Source organism: Cystoisospora suis (genome assembly GCF_002600585.1).
Source record: "Cystoisospora suis strain Wien I chromosome Unknown contig_4938, whole genome shotgun sequence".
NCBI classification, from domain to species: Eukaryota; Apicomplexa; class Conoidasida; order Eucoccidiorida; family Sarcocystidae; genus Cystoisospora; species Cystoisospora suis.
Window position 1 is genome coordinate 9,020 of NW_027157730.1, and position 21,298 is coordinate 30,317.

General features: G+C 54.8%; 1 protein-coding gene across 1 annotated transcript; it reads left to right on the top strand.

Moving 5' to 3' along the window:
- The first annotated feature begins 1,821 nt into the window (after positions 1 to 1,821).
- CSUI_008694 (u3 small nucleolar rna-associated protein 10) lies at positions 1,822 to 20,695 on the top strand. The gene is made up of 11 exons (XM_068068820.1): positions 1,822 to 3,996; positions 5,137 to 6,030; positions 6,728 to 7,482; positions 8,091 to 9,717; positions 10,161 to 13,331; positions 13,808 to 13,944; positions 14,582 to 15,179; positions 15,623 to 18,106; positions 18,632 to 18,785; positions 18,931 to 19,202; positions 19,629 to 20,695. Exons 1-11 carry the CDS (start codon positions 2,803 to 2,805, stop codon positions 19,887 to 19,889), a joined length of 11,547 nt encoding a protein of 3,848 aa, XP_067919206.1. The 5' UTR covers positions 1,822 to 2,802; the 3' UTR covers positions 19,890 to 20,695.
- Positions 20,696 to 21,298: the final 603 nt, after the last annotated feature.

The following is a 21,298-nucleotide window of genomic DNA, read 5'->3' on the forward strand; positions in this document are numbered from 1 at the left end:
GTGCGTTGTGTAGGACAGAGAAGTCCCACAAAAGGATCCGTGTACAGTGAACAAGGGTCCCGTGGAGGTTTCAAACAGGTGTAACGCACAAGGTTCATCGTGAACAAGACAAGAACTCACCGGCTTCGTACTGTTCCCGCCGCGCACAGCTGGCAGGGATCCCAATCAGTGTGCTTCTTGGGAACTTTACCAGCTAAGCAAATTAAGGTACAGTGTGCAAATTCTTGAACCGGGGACCCCGTCGATTCTCACCCAAAGATGGGGTGTTGCATGAGGTTGCCCGTCTCCACCTGCGTTGGAATGGGAGCGGACGCTCGCCAGGAACCACGTACAGTGGAATCGACGTGTATTGATGGAGCAACCACCCGAAAGACGTTTCACTCAGCAAATCGCTCGACGGTCATGCGCATATAGATCGCAACAGTTCCTTCCTCGCACCCAGCAGGTCTCAGCGTAGTTTTGCCCAGACAAGCGCATATGTGACAAAGTTCCGCGGAGTCGGCGGCCATAGTTCTGGCCGTTCATTCGACCGGCTTCGTGACATTACAACTTTTTCAGGACCTTAGTGTGACGCATTCCTGGGCGCCGAAGCTACGCCCACCGGGTGTAACTCCGCTGACGGGCGAAGCACTCTATGAGAGCGAAAGCGACACCTTAAAAACGCAGAAGCTGCTTAGCCCTGCCGGAGAGGACTCAAACAACAGTACGCCGATGAGAGGTAAAAACTGTTGACCGGCCTCGCGCGGCTGTAGCACACCTGAGAGGAGCTCAAACGGTGTCTCAGCACCTCAAACACAAGCAGAGGAGATTACAGAGCGCGTTCACGCACGCTACCAGATCGTCTCTTGGGAGGTTCATTCAATGGACAGGCTTTTGCACCTCACCTTGAAGGTTTAGCCGTGAAGCGTAGGTGCTGGCATCGTGTGAGAAAGCAACCGGCGGGATGAGACACAGAGTTTTTACCCAGGCTACTGGCGGAGTTAGGGGCCTCCGTGTCCGGTTGGGGCACACCAACTGGACTGAGTGCTAGCGGTGGTGAGGCCTTTTCGTCCCTTTGATTTGGTCTCTGCCCTCTCCGGAATGATTTCCAGCAGCGTGGTTGGCTTGCCGACGCGACCCTAGTCTGTTCTCCGAGTGACAGCGTGCGTAGCAGCGTTCAGTCAGAAAGGATGTTTTTGTTACCCGCTGAACGATGAAACTTGGACCGGAATGAGAGCCTCTCCAGCCATTTACAGCCGAATTGGACCTCCTGACTCCCACGACCACCGAGTGGTAAAAAGTTGACCCTGGTACCGCAGAGAACTCATAAGCTGATGAGAGCTTTTTCACGAATTACCAATGCGACTCGAAGCGTCCGCCGCCACGGCAAACAAGGCACGGATGCAATACCACGAAGAGCCGAGTTGCTACCTCAGGCGGCCGAGAGCAGATGAGATGTAAAACTCTGCACTTAGGCTGAAACAAGCCGGCAGCAGGTACCTCACGCTCACAGGGGGTGAGGCCACAACATTGGCATCGGATAGGCAGGATCCTGCCTACTGTTGTGTAGCCTGGGTCGGTGGGAAGTCCACCAAGAGTGGCAGTCTTCGAGATGCTTGGGGTCTCGAGCAAGACTGTTGAAAGTCAGACACAGACTTCCCCTGCTTCGACGTCTGAACTTCTCTGGCGGACCTGGCGCAAGGCAGCCCATGGCGCGGTTGCCCGGGCATGAGCTCGTCTACAGTGACCCGCCACCATTTTGTGATGATCGGGGCCAGTCTCGGCAGCCAACAAGAGCTTCCCAGCGTCGTCCCGACAAGTGAAACAAACTCCCAGCGTGCACTTCAGCAATTTCGAGTTTACTATGAAATAGCGGCCAGCATGGACAGCTCCGTCACGCCAGACGCCATTTGAGGACTCTAGAATGAAACGCAGGCCGAGTTGACCACCACTCACCTCCTCCAGCTAATCGTGGGGCGACGACCAATTTATTATCTCGATCCTGCATGGTGATTCGATCCATCTATACGTGAAGCGTGTTCAGCTTTGCGTGCGCGGATATACTCTGTTGGACTCCGGTCTCGAATGCAGTGGTTTAGTTGGTGATTTGAGCTGCTTTTCACTCTTTATTGCGCAGACCGGCCTATCATCGACGTCGGCTCCCCTGTCTCGTGCGTCAAGCTCCCGCGTGGTGAATAAAGTGCCGGACTGGGAAACTCGACACACTTTCCTCTTTGTTTACCCGATGAGCTCAACTGGAGCGAAGGCTGCTGCAGTTGCGTCTCGATGTCTCAGCCTGGCTGGGAGAAATACGCTCCCGTGTTGTATAGTGAACTTGTTTGTAGTGCGTCCTCTGCCAGAAGCTTTCCCCTGGCAGACCTTCCTTCCGAGGTCTCAAACGCGAGGCCTTCTCCGTCTTCTTCCCCGCAGGCCTTGGGAATATGGTCTGGTGGCCCGGCCAGACGTCAGGTAGAAAGGCAACAAGCAATGTCGATTTGAACTCATTCTTCTCCACCAACACTGATCAGTTCTTCAGAAGGCCGACGCTTGATGCTGTCTCTGCCAACCACAGCCGGGCTTACGCGCTCTGGTATCCGTGGGGTGACTGGAATCGTCGTTCAACTGAGGTCCGAGTCTATGTCCGCCGTCTCGAGCTCCGCTTCCCTTCGACGGTTAGACGGTCCTGATGTCGCGCGACAAGATGTGTTCTTCATCGAAATGACTTTTCTGGTGTTTTCCTGCTCCCAGGTCAGAAGCAAGCGTTGTCCTGTCTGATTTCTCGGGTAGTTTAACCGTCTTGTTCATCCCATCCAGATCCCACAAATGGTTTCGGTATTGCAGCGCCAGCTGGCGTTGCACCGTGCGTCAAAAGGAAATGTTTCTTCGAACCCGTCCTCTCGGGGAGTAGCGTCGGTCCCATCGTTCATCTTCGATCCTCGCGAAGCTGCCTCCATTGACCTGTCTACCTTACGTGACCTTGCCCTGGCCTCCCTTGAAGCCCTCTCTCTTCGTCAGCCTCTTCTGTCGGTCGTGGAGCCTCTCTTCTCGGACACGTCGGCTGACTCCTCCTCAAATGTCCGTAGTCGAGAATTCTCTTCGCTGTCTCGTGCGCAAGTACAGGACAGGCGCATCACTCTGTGTTGCGATCTCCTCGGTCCGTTCTTTCTTCTTCCTGATACCCATTACATTCTAGAGTATCTTCTCCGCCAGTACAATATACACCAACACAACCAAGATGCGCTACTCGCCGTTGCTCTGCCTTATCTTGACTCCCCATTTGCTACCCGACTGATACGGCTATTACGTGTTGAGCGCGGTTCTCCCTGGGCGTTTCTGCAGAAGGTCAAGACCTCGGATGGACCGGCAACGACAGAATTTTTCACTCGAAGTGTGCTTCAGGCACCTTTCTTCGTCCAGTTCCTCCTTGATGCTGTCGTCCGCGCCACTTCACCCATCTCCCCACAACGTCTTCAAGAGGCTGGGCTGCTGTTACCGGAAGGTCTGAAGCGCATAAAACCCAGACTCAGGGAAGCGGTACGAGCAAGTGACGGCGGCGCAGAGAGGGCAGACTCTGCGGAATCTTCGTCAGTCTTTGCTGTCCAGAATAGCGCTCTGCTGACTTTCTTCGTCGTTGTCGTCTCCGACGCAATAGGCACTGCTGGTCCCGGTCCTGCCCGCGCCTTGACAACGTCGTTGTTTCCTCTGCTACTGACCTCCATCCGTCCAACGATAGCAGTCCGCTCACCCGAGCTCCATGCTGTCGGGTTGACCCTTCTCGGGCGTCTTGCTGGTGCGCGGGCACTTGGGCCGCCTATGCTGTTGGCTGTGATGAACGAATTGACGAGATCTCTTGTCAAGGTGGATGGATCCACGCGGATCCCTTTTGAGAAAGTGCACCAGGTCTTACGTCTCTTGTTTCACCTGGTCTCGACGCAGAGCACAGACATGCTGCGGCTGCCACGACATGCTACAAGGAGGCTTATGACCTGGCCTGATTTCGAACCCGTGTTTGCTGAGGTACGTAGAAAAGGGAAATCCCTCTGGTTCACGATCCATAGCTGAAACTTCTATTGTGTAATGTCTCTGTTCTCCTTCGTTGGACGCCGTTTTGTAAAGCCACAGCCGCACGCGGGCGACCAGCTTCGCTCCGTTTGCTGTCCCGCCAATGAGCGTCCTTTGAATGGTGAAGGTCGAAACAGTTCAGATGTCTCAAAGGTTCGGGGGGGGAAGAGACACGGGATGTTTGTGTCCTTCGCACAGCACCACGTTTCCAGATGTTGACTTTTTCTGGATGTTATCTCTCTTCTTCTAATCTACTGCCCTTCGCAATCTCATAAAACCTCCCTGCCTGACTCCGGGGTCACACAGAACAACCAGCGGGCACGGGACCCGTGGTGCGAGCTAGTTGTAGGTCCTAGAAAGTAGACTTGATAGCTGCTTCGCGTATAGGAAGGCAGCGAAAAAAGTGCTCCGTAAAGAGCCTCTGTTGGGGAGCTGGTTACTTCGCTTTCTACGGTGACAAGGTGCACTGAAGCACTTGCTCGGTTCTCCGGCGTAAGTTGTCCTACGGGCCTGGTGTTGGTGCTCCTGACTTCGGTCGCACTGCTCGGAGTTACGATGTTAAGCTTGAGTCAGAGCACAGTCCTTCAGATAGGAGCGTTTCGTGACCCAGACCATTCTCGCACACGTGGTGATACAGTCACATGCTGACGGTGTCCCCCCCAACCGACCTCGCCGCCTTGGAACGTGCTGACGGCTGTCACAGATCTTCAAGGGATCGCTCATGCTTACTGCCCTGTTCGGAACCGCGTCCCGGGCAGGGGGGCCATTCGTGATGGATCGTCCTCGCTTTGCTCGTTTCTTTCGTAAGTTTCCGTTATGAATGCCATCCAGGCTCTCGAGCGACGGTCCATTCAAGCTTGGCTATAGCGAGGAGACAGGGAATAAACGAACGAGCAAGGCGCAAAACTCAGTCGGATCAGTCCGTCGGTCTTCGTGTTTTCTCCGCTGCGTTCCTCGAACGCGTCCATGGTTTTAATGTGTGCAACGCCTTTTCGTGGAACTTGTCACTTGAGGTGCCTTTCCACCTTGTCTTTTTCAGTGTCTGCGTGCTGTGGCCAAAGCGTTTTGCACACCTTCCTCTGTCCACGTATGCAGCTCGTCTTCGGACAGCGCCTGGACTCCGCGCCTTTTCTCACTGCCTTGTATTCCTCTTTCTTCTCCTTCTTTCTCTCCACGACTTCTTCTTCTCTATCCCCTGGGTTGAGTTCTTTCACTCGCCTCCAGCGTCGTCTGCTCTCAACAGCGGAAGCCGTTTGCGCCCTACTCAGTCGCCGAGAAACTTTTAGTACATCTCCCAATACGATGTTGGAGAAACCAGGAGTCTCTCCAGCCCTCCTGGCTATCGCTTTGACAACTTTCGATTTCTTTAGCGCAGCTCTCCGAGACGTTACAGAGGCAAACAATGAGCAGGGCGATGCCGGGCAGGGTGCACAGCAGGGAAACAAGGGCCAGATAGTTTCCGCGTTCCCTGGCTCTACGAGTGAAACCCCGCCATCTCGTCGTTTGCGTCTCCTAAGTCAAGGACAGCCTGTTTTGCTAGAAGCCCTAAAGCGGGTTGTTGTTGCCATTCACAGCGCCTCACCACTAACGCTAGCAGCTGCATTATCGTTCGCGGCGAAGGCGGCCGCTGCGGATGAACTTTCTGAATCTTTCATTTTGTTTGTCTCGGAAACTTTGGACAGTGTGTCTACTGTCCTGTCAGTGGTAAGGGGTTCGGGGGGGATCAATGGAAGACCAAGGAGCGGCATATTGACCTTGTGTAGCACCTTGACGTCTGAGTCTCCAGCAGTGAGGCTGGCTGGAGTGCGCGGCGTCATCAAGTGTCTGCAACGAGGCTCGCAGCAGGGGTCGGTGGACGGAGTGAAGGAGCAAAGCCACGACTCTAGAAGGACAAATCAAGACCTGGGTGGGCACGACAATGGATACAAGCTGCTGGCGATGATGGTATTGGAGCATGTTGCTGACGGTGATGCTGCTGTCTCGGCGGAGGTGGGAATCACGACGGGCCCGAGCTGGGTGCTCGTTTCTGCTTATTCTTTTGTGCTCACATGCGCGGTTTGGCTCAGTCGATTTGATGTAACAGATGCATACCATCTCTCAGTAGACGCGTGCGAAGAGGAGATCTGCTACTTTTTCTCTTGTTCGTGCCATGTCCGTCCAGAAGACACGGCCTCGCATCGTTGCAGTCGCTGCCTGGTTCAGTCAGGGTGCAGACTCGGAACGGTGTCAGTGCTACGGGGATTGTATTTCTGCGCTTTCGGGCAGCTGACGAAGGAGCGCGGGCTGTCTGTGGTTAGTTTCGATATATCCTCGGTGTAGTGAGTCAGTTACTTCTGTATTGCGGTTTTGGCGGTATTCAGCATGGGTGACTGACACGCGGCTGCCTAACGGTGTTCGCGCGTCCGCATACATGTTACTTTCATAGCTGTTTTGATACAGATAGATTCCTTGCTTTTACACTGGAGGGCAGTTGTCTTGGGCAGAGAAGGCGCCCGTGATCACGCTGGCCGTACCTAGAGATGAGGGACACTGAGAAGGTCGTACCCCGAGTTTCTTACGAACTGATACGCCACTTCGCGCCTCGCGCCCGCGTGCGCCGCCCTGTTCTGAAGCCTGTATTCGGTTTCTTTCCTCTCCACGGTTCCGCGATCTTCTGCCGTAGTCGCTTCCCTTGTGTTTCCTGCAGGCTTTGAGCCACGCGGGTGTGTTGTCAGTAGCGCTCCCCCGCTTGGTCTGCCTTTCTCGCTTGCTTTCGGTCTTGGCGTCGTCCCTCCAGTCAGCCCTTCCTCCTCCTCGTTCCTTCCGAACATTGAAATTTGGTGTCGCTTCTATGGGAAAAGCAAAGTGGGAAGCAGGACCAGCGGATCTGCTTCTCTTGGCGATAGGTGAGAGTCCTGCCCTGGCTCGACTTCTGCCACCGCTTCTTCATGCTATCGCCGTTGCGATAAGGATCGAAAGGCTGTCGATGGATCAGGGAGAAACAAGACAAACGAAGGGAGCCTGTACGGGCCTACGCGGTGAAGGGGAGAGGGCAGGAGTGCAGGAAAAGCAGGTCTCTGGACGTAGTGACGGAGCGGAGTACGCGGGAGAACAAGACGAGCAGCGGGAAACGGAGACCCATCAGCAGCTTCAATCGATGGTGCGGAATCTGATACCTCTTTCTATGGCCGTGCTGTGGGCCACAGCGGCAGACGCACCTCTTTCCTGCACATGGCGCTCCTTTCTTGAAGATGGGTCGTCAGAAAAACAAAGAAGAGAAGACGACGCAGAGAAGAGTGCGACTGCGACGCGAGGAGGGACAGGGGACAACCTAGTGGACAAGCTGCGCGTGGCATCGCAAGATCTGTGGCGTGAGACTCTGTGTGTATTCGCGGGGCCGGAGGAAGACACTTGGCACATGCACAAAAGTGCACATGCGCCCCCAGACGCATCACGGGAAGAGTGAGTTGAAGTCAGCGCCCGCAGGGCTTTCGCGTGTGTAGCCGTCCACGTTCTCAAGTAACATCCGTCGGCATTGCCTTTGTATAGCCGAGAGTGTTGTTTTCGCTGGCGGGACACTTAGCGCGCACTGCTGCTAAAGAGTGCGCCACGTGAATAAAGCAAGAGATTCCAGTGCAACCAGCTGTGCGTTTAGATTCTTCCTTTTTCTGCTGTCCTTCTGAACTGAGTGCTGCTGTGACTAGGGGAGACCGGCGTCAGATAACCGCCGCTTTTCGGCGGCTTGTCCTTCGTTAGCAACGTGTCCGTTTCAGGTACCGAGATAAAAGAAATCTGTTGTCGTAGCCCTCCGAGCTGGGCGCGGTCTGTACGCGTCCATACGTTCACGTGATTCTCTCTTCCAACCGTACGTGTCGAGTCCAGTAGCCCACCATTGGGCTGTCGCTGCACCAGTACAGCGGCTCGGACCGTTTTTCTTGGTGTGCCGAAAGATGACAGGGTTGTGTTTCTCCCCCCACATGAAGGCATCCTGATGAAGCATTTGCTCTCCTCGCTTCAGTCCTGGTGTTCCTGTCTCCGGTCCTGGTTCTTTTTCTGACTGAAACTTGTAGGCTAGCTCGCTCCCCGCAGCTCCGAGAGCTCCTTCAGCACACGCTGTCATCGTCAGCTCCTTGTCTTGTTTCTCGCGACCGGGTCGGTCCTCGACCAGTCGCTACCGACCGTCCAATTTATAGATCTGCGAGGACAAAACGGTCTGTCCCGCAGGCGAAAGGAACATCTTACTCCCTGGAGCTTCCTGGAGGGCTTTGGACTGTGGCCTCACTTGTTGAAATCTCGTCGCGTTGCTTCCTTCCCGGTTGCGCCTTAGATCTGTCCGAGCCTCGCGTCACCTCTTGTTTCGACTCCATTCTCAGCATGTGTATTTCGCTGCGGGTAGGCCTGGTGGAAGTGCGGGAAAGTTCAGCAGCAGAAACGCGCCCGAGAACAGGACGTTTCGAAGCTGAACAGATACTGGAGAGTGACGGGACGGAAACTGAGAACCAGATGGATTCACGGAGCACAGTTGCATTCGTAGATGCGACGAAGGAAACAATTGTGCGCTGCGCGGACTGCTTAGGCAGCGCCTTGTTTTCCGAGCACACCTTGCTCTTTTATCGGGAAGCCGCCGCTGGGCGCTCCGACCGCATCCGGGCGCACTCTGAAAGAAGTAACCGTGAGACACCAGAGTCAGAGATAGTTTTACTCGGCGAAGCTCAAACGCTTGGGGACTCGGAGCGATGTTCGGGCCGTTCCAACGCCGCAAAAACTCTGGTCCTTCTCTGTCTGACGGATGTTGCTCTTTTTGCCTCTCCGATCCGACGACTGGTCAGTCGCTTCCGGCGACGGAGACTGTTCTTGGCGGCAGTCCTCACGCGTGTGCTGTCAGGGTTGGTGGTAAGAGCCGAAAGCCGTGAGGGTGTGTCCCAGTTTTCCTCAGGCACGGATGAGAGCGTACAAAGAAATTACTTTGGTCTGCAGGACGTACAAAGACCGAACAGCGAAACCAATGAAAGACCAGATGGGGAAGGGCTTACGGCGTCGGAGTGGGCTCGGTCGCCACCCGAAAGTAGGGTGACCGGCCTGTTAACAGGTCCACTGGCAGCAGATGTTTGTGGCTGGTTAGGGCTTAGTGAGGACGTGGACTTGCTCACAGCCGAATACGCGGAGCAGATTTGCGTGAATGGGCTTGATCTCGTACGGACTTTATTTTCCCAGGAGACGCAAAGCTTGCTGGGGTCTAACGGATGCGGAAAAGCAGAGCTCTGTCTTGGAAACACAGCCACTGCACCAGAGTGCAAGGACGCGGCGGAGATATGTCTGGCGAATGGAGCAGTTAAGGCTAAAGCGGCGGTACTGCTGCTACTTCCGCAGTGGCTGGTGATAGGCCAGGCGTACAGCGACAATGTTGTTAAGGCGGTGGAGCAGCTAGTCGGCAGTGCCCGTAAACTTTTCAACCGAGGTGCTCTCCAGAAGGTGAAACAGAGGACCAAAGAGAAGCTAAGGACCGAGGAGGAGAGGAGCCAGAACTATGAGGAGCAGAAAAGATCAAGCACGTCGTTGGGAGGGGAGCTGGCTTCTGGTTGGTCGGTGCTAGCGGACGCGGGTCTTGTAGGGGGGAGCGAGGAGTCGCGACAGTTTGTCGAGGAAAATCAACACCAAAACTACACAAAGGCAGAGAGCGCTTTGAGCTTTTTCCACGTAAGATGTGTGGCTCTGTATGGGCTCCCAATACTACAGATCTCTATGCACCGATAGCGGATCCTGGTGTGTGGAGGTGTGAATAGATGTTTTCATGCGGGTAGCTGCCAACTAGTTCGGGGACCGGATTTGGTGCCGACTGTGTTGGAGTCAAGAGAGTCTGGATATGTGTTACTTCAGATCCGCTGAAAGCTTCTAGTTTGTACAGCCAGTGGAACCAAGCTGCTGAATGACACCCTCCGGAAGCGTCAACACTGCTGAGCGTCCCTGTCCGCGCTACATGCCGAGCAAGTGCCTGATGCAGAAGGGAGAGAAACTCGGCGCCCGCATCCCTGTGATAGGCCCGTGGCAGCAGCCTGGCGCGCAGGCTCCTGTGGCCTGTTTGGTTCCTCAGAAGCCGCGTTGTCGACCTTTCTCCACGTTGTTTTGTCTGTGTGTCGCAGAAGGTCGTCGCACGCGCGCCATCTAGCTGCGCCGAGTTTCTCTCCCTTCTGCATCAGGCACGTGCTCGGCATGTACCGCGGACAGGGACGTTCAGCAGCGTTGATGCTTCCGGACCGCGCCATTCAGCTGCCTTGGTTGCATTGGCTGTACAAACGGGATCTGCTGAAATCCCGGCCTTTCTGACGTTTTTGTTCGCGTACCTGCTTCCTCGGAACGAGCAACAATTCGCCTTTGAAAAAATTCTCTTGCGGTGTCCGGTTGAGCGAGTTTTGCCTCCTCTGCTTCCCTTAGCGGAAAGGGAATTGACAAGCCTCAAAGAAGGTACCAGTAGACGGTGCGACGAAGGGATGTTCCCAGGGCCCGCTTGTGCCAACCTGGCCGTGTTATCTTTCCCTTCTTTCCCGCTCCTCCCTCTTGTTTGGCGGGTACTTCGCATGCACGGTGCGAGCTCTGTGTGTGGCTTGCTTCCGGATGCTTCCAAACGCTTTCTGGTCTTCCGTATTGCACTCCCCTTTTTCGAATGGCTTTCATCCAGCACTGCTGTCTGCAGGTCGTTGCGTGTTTTTTATCAGCAAAGAGAGTCGGACGACGAAAGTATTGTCAGGTTGAAGTACAAGCGTGTGGACTCTCAGGAGGCTGTTGGCCCAGTGTGCCTTGAAAATTTCTCCTACCCGGAGCGTACGTGCCTGAGTGTAGGGGGTTTTGCACTGGTGGCGGAGACGGCGGAGACGTTACTTGGGATGCTGCGGCACCGGTGGTTCCTTAGTTCCCTCCCTGAGACCGCGCGTGTTCGCCTGGTGCGTGCCGGCATACGTGCCTCCTGTGCAGCCCCGGAGCTGGCCATGCAGCTGCGCAATCAGTGGATGGGAAGGAGCGCGAGAGCGGGTACACTGGGAGGGGTCTCACCTCAGCTTGGAAGAAGAACTCCATGTGCTTTGGCCGGAGGATCAGCTCCCCAAGCTCTGTCTGTCAAGTCACTAGTTGGTCTCGTGGATGAACTCGGCCAAGAGCTTGATTTGATGGCCGGAGTCGCCGGGGAGGGGGGGAGCAGGGTGAGCTACGATGCGGAGACGCAGGAGAGAGGAAGTGATAATGAGGGAATAATTCACGAGCGACCACTTGCCGGGCAAGGGCGGATAGGAGCTCTGCAGACCTGGGATGCCCTGACAGCAGATTTCGTTGCGGCCGAGGTCCAGTACAGGATGGCGACCCTAGAGGAAGATGCGGAGCTCACAGTCGGAGAAACGGAGGATTTGACAAAAAGACGCCGTTCTCACGAACGGTTTCTCGAGCTGGCGGAGGGTTCTCTCGAGAAAGCACGACAGCTGTTGCGATATACTTCACGCATGCCAGTTTCCGACGAAGCCATGGTACAAACAATCGCAGCGGGTGCTCCGTCAAGCGTGCGAATTGCCGGTGACACTCTTGAGATCGGGCACACTCCGAGAGCAGCAGAGCTTGCGTCCCAGACTCTACAGAGTTTGCTAACAATCTGCAGTACATCTGTCAGCGCATTCGTGGTCCTACGAGGGACTTTCGGGGACAGGGTGCCGACCCTAAGGGGAGCGGATAATAGAGGTGGAACGGAGGTGACAGAACGGTCCTTTTCTCAGCGCTCACTCCGGATTTTGATGTTGATGAGTGATATTTGTCGGAGTCTTGTCTCCTGGACGGAGGCAGGTGTCCCGCTTGCGTCTCCGTCTGTCCTTTCCAGCGTTTTACACAGCTGTGAAGAGTGTGTGAACGTGTTCTCTTCGGTTTCTGATCTGCTCTCGGGAGCGTCGGAAAGTGGAAGGAACCGAAGCTTGGCCCTTCGTTCCCTTATTTCTTCTCTGGGGTTCCTTTTCGCAGCGGTTGGAAAAGCGGACCCGTCTGCAGTTTCAGCTTTAGTCACTGTGGAGGCGCTGCGGTCATGCTTACCTGGTCTCTTCGGGGCTCTAAGCAATGTAGAGGACCGGTGTACGCAAAGGAGCCACCCCGAGGAAGGAAAGTGCAGGGCTTACAATGCGGCCGAGACGGGCAGAACGCGACCGGCACATCATTCTTTCTGTCCTACACTTTTTGATGGCTCCCGACTTGGTTTTCCGGAGGCCTCTGGCTCCCGTGATCTGCAGCTCAAACTCGCATTTGTCCGAACTGCACTTCAGCCGCTGTGCGAGACCGCTTTCGAGTGCATCGGAATAAAGAGTCACACGACGGACGCACGAGAAAGGACAGGCGAGAGCAAGCAGGGAAAGGGAGGAGCGGCATTGGTCAAGGTGGCGAAGGCGCTGGTGACAGCTCTGGGCCGCGAGGGGCTGGCAGGCGCGGCAGCTACGCTGTTGTTGAACTGGGAGAGACGTTTTCGAGCTAGCAGACGGCATGCGGGAGTAAACTACGAAGATGAAGGTGTATCAGGGACGGAAGAGCGCGACATTGGAAGCGAGAATAGTGATGCAGAAAACGAGGAGACCGAGAGAAATGGACAAGTGGAGGACGAAGAAGACCAGTTGATCTTGAGTAAACGTAAGAAGAAAGAGCGAGTTGAGCAAGCAACAAAGGGATGGGGAACCCGTCGTGCCCTGCTCGCTCGTCTGAGAGAGTTACTTCAAGTGTACTCGATTGGTGACGGAGGTGCAGCTGGACACCTTCAGTATACTCGGCGGCTTCAGGGTTCCGGAGAAGTATCATCCGTGGCTCTACTCTTCCAAGCGGCCGCACGTGAGAGCCTTCTCGTCTTGTTGCGATCGAACTCTTCGGGTGCACCTGCGGGGCCGGGGGAACGGGATTCAAAAGATAAAGAGGGGGGTGAAATAGACGCAGTACACGGGTCAGAAGCCGGGGTAGAAGACAGACACGGTCTGCCGACTTGGAGAGACTTCTTCAAAGATGCAATTCCTCAAGAGCTTTTGCGTGACCAAGCAAGCCTCCGTGAAGGCGTCTTCGGCACTTTGTCCTCCGAGGACCATGAGAGGCTCGATTTGACGTCTCCTGTGGTGGGGTCAGGGTTTGAGGACCTTGCCGAAGTCTACTGCCGCGCAGCGAGCACCGCACTGCTCTTGGTGTATCATCAGCTCAAGGAGGACGGCCTGCCGGATCTGCAGGATGTTCAGTGCTGTGAGGATTCCGAGCATGATGACGGAGAGTATGCAGCCATCGTCCAGATAACACGGTCCCTTCTTGGCATTAAGGTACTTCAACACGACTCGCTTCTGTCCTGGAAGGAAAACTGTTTTTTAGGCAGACTAGCTGAGCAGCCTTTTTTTTTACCGGGAGGGCAGGAGATGGGCCCCTTAATCTCCAGGAAGGCCCTCGCCTCTCACACCCTGCAGAACCGCAAACTCGGCCATCTTCTCAACAATTTGTGGAGAGGAGAGCTCAGGGCCGTTTGCAGCAGGTGCACTAGGTAGCTCGCGGCTATTCTCTTGACGGAGGTATCGTGAGCGGTACTTCAGGAAGCTAGATTCTGTGACTCCTCTCCGAAGACATGTGACGACGCTTCATCTTCTGAGCAGTTGTTCCCCAACGCATGCAGCGTCGAAAGGCGACGTAGTAGACCGGCATATGTCACTGTTATAGCAGCCGAAAACACGCAAAAGAAGGGCTATCTCCGCTTTGCCTCATTTGCTTACTCAGTGCGGATGGACGTTTTCTTCGTTCTTCTTAGGTGCTCGCTGGGATCCGGCTGTACACTTCCCTGGAGGAATACAGACACGCCCGCGCAGCCCGCGAGTTGAAGAAGGTGGCACAGGAAGAGAAGGTTTTAACGGAACGGGCAGAGTTCCTCCTCGATAGTCTCATACGGTAAGAAGCTAACGATGTCAACTGCTGTTCCCGCGCAGATTTCCTTTTGCCGATGAGGATTTGGTAGAATCATGCGTGGTGGCGCCTCTGCAGGAGCTGAGCAGATGCTGGTGTGGTACCTGTCCCTGCTGCAACTCTGATGCCTGGAACATCATCTTAAAGGCTCGTGGGACCTACGGTTTGCGGCGCAGGTCGTCGTCTGACTTCCGGCCGTGCGAAGGTGGCTGGTGCTCAACCTTGACAGATGCAGCTTGTACCACGGTTTCTTGATCAACCGTGTAGTACTCTAGCGGACATTTCCTCGCGGGAGCCTCGCATGGTGCTGTGTCCTTGTTCAAGCGCAAGCCCACGCTGGAGGTACTGTGTGCACAATTCACTTGCTCGAGCCCGGCGGACGTCTTCTTCGAGAGGAGTGATGTTCGCTTGGGTGTGTTTTTGAAGAACGCAAACTGGGAAGACGGTGAGTGCGATTCCTGTCGTGACATCCCACTGGGGTTTCTGCTTAGCAAAACGCAGACGAAATCCCAGCCGTATGCATTTTTTGTTGGAGAGCTGTCTGAGTTGCGAACTGATGTCGGCGGTCTCGCACGTCTGCCTCGCCTGTGCGTACTGCTGTCATTGCGTTCTGTTGCTCCAGAGCTTTGTCCCCCCTGATTGGCTGCGTTCGCGTCGGCCTGGGGTGTCTCGGTGTTTCTCACACTTTCTTTGTTAGTCGACAACTCCCAGCGAAACTCAAGCACTCCTGCATGTGTCCCCGCCCCCATCCAGACGGTGAAGGCGATCGTCCCACTTTCGTGGACTCGAAAGGACGTGAGGAGTTATCGGAGGAGCATGAGCTTACTGAAAAGCTCTATATGGCCGTGATGCTGCCCCGCCGCGACGAAGCTGATACTCGAATACCTGTATACGACAGTGGCAATTCGGAGAAGGGACCGGCAGAACTGGTTTCGTCAGCGCCTACTGCGCCCCGTCACTTGTTGCTGTTCCCCTCCTTCGAAGACGCAGAAACAGCAGCCACCGAAGTAGTCGAACAGATAGACTTTTCCGGGTTCAGCATCAGCACTCACGCGGCTGACTCTCTCTATGCGGAACTTCTTTTTCGCAAGCTGGCTGATCGAATCAAGGCGGTACTGGGTAGCGGTCCAAAATACAAGCGAGAAGGGAAGCAAGGAAAAAAAGAGCAGCGAGAGAGGGAGGATCAAGAGGGAGCGTGGCGAGAAGAGAGATCGTGGAAGGTGAGCCTCTGGCTGGAATACGGGGTTTCAGTAATGTCTTGCAGGAGTATTTTGAGTCACGTGTACCCCGACGCGCTACGGTGCGCTACGCAAATATCGTGTCTGTCGGTTACCCTGGGTGGTATGTGAACTATGTGTTCGACTGAATTTATCATCGGTGCTGTGCGAGAGGGCTGGGAAAGGACCCGGAGTGCTCGTGCCCGGGCCCATTCATAGTGTCCCGGCTTCCATGGATTCCAGCACTTGCAGGCCTGTGTCACGAGGGCCATCGGATTTCGTCGATAGAAAGGACAGTGCCCGGTAGTGTCAGGGATGGAGCACGGCGGCTCCCTGACTCAGTCTTCGAATTTGACTCTTTGTCTTACGCAGTGGTGTTGTGCCGCTGCTTCTGCTGGGTCCAGCGTATCTCTATCTTATTTCGGGAAGTGATTGTGCTTCTGCAGGCTCTACGCTGCACGTCGGTTTGGACGCCTGCCGCCCTGACGGCCCCGGTAACTGTCCTGCTTGCCTTTCTTTCCGGCCACTTCCTTCGCCGTTCTCCGTGTTCTTCCGTGGGTGGCTCTTTGTCGGCGTGGGATTTTGTCATCAGTATTGCCTGTTTATCGGCCGCTCACCTTTTTCCAGCCTTCAGGGAAACGTGTGTGGGGGCTGTTCTTTTCGCCTTGCGCGGCGCCTCACGGGAATTATCTCGCGGTCGACAAAATAGCGGATGTCTCAGTCACAAGGAAGTAGAAAACGGTGCTCAGCATTCTACGCGTGGGAGCCGGGGGAGGGGAGTGGCTCCTTTAGGGAGACGGAGAAGAGCAGTAAGAACGGGGTTGCCAAAAGATCAGGCTCGCCTCCTGCAAGCATCCGAGGCAGCGCGCTGTCTGCAAGCCCTGGCGCTTAGTGTCCGACGCGGTGTCTCCGACACGGCCGGTCTGCACAATTTGGACGATGCGAGGAGGCTGTTCCTCGCAGACTTCAACAGCCTTGTCAAGCGTTTGGTGGGTCTACTAAGAGACATCACCATGTCATCGACACACGGGGTACGTGGAGCATCTCAGGAAAGGCAAGGAGGTCTGCCTGCCTCTGTTTTGCGGAGCACTTTAGACGTGATTCAGCGAGTTCAGCAGCCACATACTCAGTTGGTTGGAACGCGCGTCCTTGGAGCCTTGGTCGCGCTATGCCAGTGCGTGGGACCGTCTCTTTTCTTTGAGTTTGCACCGGAACTTGTCGAGTCTGTCGTGGTGAATCCGTTCGTTTCTTACCTGAGCCACTGCCCGGGACCGAGCAGCAGACAGACAGTGAGCGAACAATCTTCGCTTCGTCTCTTGGGACCAGTTGGTGACTGGCGTGTCAAGAAAAAGGGATGCCTTTCTCGCAGCTCCAGGGGGACTCCGTCGCGGTCCATGAACTTGTCTTACCGGACGTGGTCGGCAGATCTCACGGAAGAGCTGCCATTGATTCGAGTGACGGCCCGACAGGTACTGAAAGAAGCGGTCGTAGGCACTCGTACCCGAGAGGGTGACCACAGTTTCAAACGCTTGTCGAGCTCAAAGACTCCGGAGACGAGCAACTCGAATGAAAGAGAACTCGAGAGGTGCTCTGCCTCTTGTGAAGGGAGCGCAACCGCTGCAGTTTTTTTAGAAGCCCTGGTCGCTGAAGTAGCTGCGGCGTTGCGTGTCTCCACCGCAGCCAAGCTTCTGCTGCCTATGATTGAAGACATTTCCAACAAGACTTACCGTGTAAACGACAGCAGCGCCGTCGCGCAAACCTCCCCAGGTGTTGAAAAAACAGCGGCGGTGGAGAAAAATGAAGAGCTTCTGAGTCGATGGCTTGACGATTTCAGGCTGTCGCGTCTGGTCCACCTCCTGGGCTTGGTGGTGAGTGCTCAGCCCGCACAAGGTAAGGCGGACGTTGAGCGCGTTGTTGTAGCGAAGCTCTTTTCGCATCTCGCTGAACTCTTTCTCTCACGCGCTGAGGCGGCGGGGGCAATCGGGGAAAAATCAGTCGGAGAAGGGGGGCAAGGACAGGACGCTGTGGTGCAGTACGCAGAAACACTTCCGCTGATGGTGTATGGTGGCGTGATCCACGACGTTCACCGACAATGTTTGTGGTCCAGGCAGGAACCGCGGTCCTCTCCAGATTCTGACATTCCGGGATCCAGTGCAGGAGAACGCGCAGCGGATTCGCCCGCAGAGGAAGAGCTTGTCGGCGAGACTTGCCAGCCGGGTGTTTCTGATTCGCTGAGGTGGATTTCCTCCGTAGAAAGGAAGAAAAGGCGTGCTACGCAAAGCTCGACCGCAGTGGCTTCATGTATTTTGACCCCGTCGCACGACGGTAGTGTTTTCCCAGGAGGAACAGCCGGTCGTCTGGATGATCTTGCTCGTTTCCTAGGAACGACCCAGGCGTCATCCTCGAGCCCGCGAACTTCGCCAGTTCCTGGGGGCCTCTATCGTGTTGAAGAAGCGCTACTTGGTGCGTTTTGCAGCTGGAGCGTGAAGATAAGCACAGACAGGCTTCGAAAGTATCTCTTGGGTCTTGTTCGTTCATTCAGAGGCACCCGACGGGCTCTACTTCAGCCCCTTCCGGGCGGATCAAGATTCACAGAAGCAGGCGGAGACATGCAGGGCGTAAAGGATGAAGGGGAATGCGGAAGCCTCAATCTCGGCAAAAGGAAAAGATTGGCATGGCCAAGTGAGGCGGGACTGTCAAGAATAGTATCCCCTTCGTCGTCGTTGAGTTGGTACTCAGTCCGGGAAGTCTGTGCGGCGAGGTTGTTCGTTCTTTTCTACAGTGGGGTGGCTTGCAATTTGAAAGGGGTGGAGTGTGTAGGGGCAGTGTTAGAGGATTTGCTCGAAGATTTTACGAGTGTCTTGGAGGCCTGCAGAGAGCAGGCGTGGGCGTTGACAGGCAGATGCGGTTCCGCACAGCTTGGAATCAAGGTAAGCAAGATGCCGCTGTGCCCGTCGTTTCTCCGTTAGGTAGTGGTCCTGTGAGGCTCTGGACTCGGGACAAGCGAAGAATAAAACACATGGTGCTTGTGGTCAGTGTTCGCGACGCGCTCGCATAGTGCGTACTCGGTTGAAAATGAGTCATTCAACAAAACAGCACAGAACCAAGTAACCATCTTTTTGTTAGTCTCTTCTGAGTTCGCACATACAAACTGAAGCTCTCGATGGTCAAGGGCAGTGACTCATATGAAATCTTGCTTTGTATTTACCATGAGGGGCTGTAGCAGCAAGCTGTTTCAGAGAGTAGTGAAGAGAAGTTCTATGTGATGGGCCGCGGCGAGGCGTCGGGATGCCTGCGCAAGAGACGAAAGGATGCTTGTTGAAATGATGCCTGGCCCTGCAGAAGACAAAAATACTCACCGAATAAGCGAGAGCGGCTGAGGTTTGTCAAAAGTTGCTAGTAGTGTAATAGGAAGTCTTTGTGTGACATGTGGCTTTTTTTCATCTGGCGAACAGGGCAGAGCACATAAGAAGATGAAAGGCGGAGGTCCGTGTGCGAATCGCACTGGTATCCTTGAGGGAGGCGCAACGTGGTTTTGGTTTGAACTTGGGATGCCTACCCTTGTTGCTTTGGGGGCATCCCTCCGCAAGTGGAACAAGCACTGTAGCGGTGAGTGAAGGTCGAGTGGCTCAGCTACGTGAAGGGAGCTGGGTGCTCACACCGATGCGCAGGCATCACTGGACGTGAATGAAGTGCTGGGCGATGCGCAAAGCGGTTTTAGGTCTCTGCTGCTGTCCCTGCTGTGTGTTGTTAGGGCGGGTGCCGTCAACTTCCTTCGACCGTCTATTGACGTGCAGTCTGCATGCTCTGGATGTCTTGGCTGTCCTTCCGCGAATCTCGCTGGCCACGTTCGGTAGCGGTGCTGAAGAAGCTCTCGCCGGTAGTGGGAAAACTAGCATGACGGAGCGGCAAGGGGAAAGAATGAAGGGGTGCGCGCAGGCTTTGAGGCTTTCGAAGCTGTGGTTCAATGGTTTCGGAAATTTGGTGACGGATCTGTTTGAAGGGGCGTTTGGCGATAAGGAAAGAGTAAGCGTATGCGAGTTAGGTGGGCATCTCCCAGTAATGTCGCGCAAAGCAGGAGAGACGTGTCGCCCCACGGCGCAAGCGGAGCGCGACGGCGGCGCCATTTTTGGACAGTTACTGCCGATCTGTCAGACCAGTGCCGACACATGAATGCCAGTGTTCATTCACATCGGGGGTACTCTGGAACTTGGTGGCTCGGTGAACTGTCTTGCACTCGTCTTCGACATACAGAAAACAACTGGTGATATGGGGTGTCCGAGTTTCGGTGGTACCGTTGCTGCGCTGCGCAGCGATCGTCTGAATCTGCGGCTACATACACACCTAAATATTCTGATTGTACATGCAGTGGAGGCGATCTTATTTATGCTTGACAGCTCCTGTAGCTTGCTTCCACTAGAAAAGAGGTTATTGTTCTCCATTTACTTTCAGGTGGAGAAGCTGAACCTTGCGCTGCTTGAAAGGCTCCGAGAGTGCGGTAACGGGAACATACGGTTCGCCGGGGCACGGTTGTATTTACACCTGTGGAAGAAGCTGGGTCTGGCCATGGTTGACACCGTGGGTGATTCGCTTCAGACGCTGGTCGAGCTACTGGAAGATCAGGACGAGGAAATTGAAGTTGCCACACGAGAATGGATTCAGTGCATTGAAAAACTGGCAGGAGAGTCACTTGATGACAAGTTGAAGGCGTAGGCAAAGGGGTCACGGGGATCAGTACGGGAATAAACCGCTTTGGAATTCGGCATTTCATGCTGCCGCATGGTGGGTAAGAGGCGTGGAGGGGCGCCTCCGACGTCGCGTATCACATTGTGCGAAGTGAGGATGCGCGCCTGGAAAGCAAGTGAAGGAATGCGTGGACGGTGCATTTACGACTGAAGGACTTGGAAAAAAGGCGAAGATCTAAGTGGATAAAAGTGGGACACTATGTCCGTTTTTCTCCGTATCAGGACTAGCTGTGCAGCCGGGGAAGAGGGCCTGGCCGTGGTAGGCGGCAGACGGCGGTTACATATCGCAAAGCCTGGAGTGGTTGAAACTCTTAAGGATTACAAGCTTGGACGGAAGCTTGATTCTTAGATCCATTGTTAGCCAACTGAGTGCTCGCTCATATGAAAATTGTTATTTTACATCGACTGCTGTTCAAGTTCGTTCTCTGTATACCACGCGTGATGCCAGGACCCTGCCTGTTCCCGACTGCTGCTGCGTACCATAGGGACTATTTGTGAAAGGCCGACGAGTCATCTGTGTGGAGAACGGGACGGGTGCATGCCTGCGACGTGAGTAACATCGTTTGTAAGAAGCCTTTCATTAACTTGCGCGTTGCGCGAGCGCTTAACGGGAGACCTTACGTTTAGCCTTCCAAGAAAGTCTCTATACTAGAGGTTGCACCACTCGCTTCAGACCTCATGATCTATTCTCTACTCAAAACCGTCTTTCGATGGCCCTTTCTTTTTTGATTGTAGGTCACCTAAGTACTCAGACTGTTGTATTGGATTACCCCACCATATTACACATTAAATCATACATCAGATCAGGCTCTTCGACACAACACTCATTTCACATCGATATCTCGCCAGCGACGTAAGGTGAACCGTCGGATCCATCCTACTCCATTCTCCTCCGGTGAGTCGGAGGCAGAATACGTTGAACGAGGTGGGTCAAAGCCTACACTCCGACATAGCCCCCGATGCACGCGCAGACCTCGACTGCCCATGGCGATCGTTTTGATCAGTGCTGACCTCCAGCAGTAGTGAACCTTCGTCTGTGAAAAGATAAACCTGTTCGGTCACAGAGACAGCAAAAGCAGAAATTATTGGGTTTTGTTGCGGCTGATTCGCTAACGTAGTTCCACACGGGTGTACACACAGCCGCCCTTGTAAAGGTTGCCGCAAGAACATAAGTGAAGTTGATCCAGTCTGTTCATGAAAGGCACGACACGTTTCCTGTACGAACCGAGACGTGCCGTAGTCGGGTCACCGGCGGTGGCTCACGACACGGCACTCAGTAGGCAGTGCGGCATACAGGGCGGCGGCGCAGAGTCGCAGCGAGGGTGTTACACTACCCCCTCGTCTAAGCTGCTGCGTCCTCGCCAGCGCTAACACGCT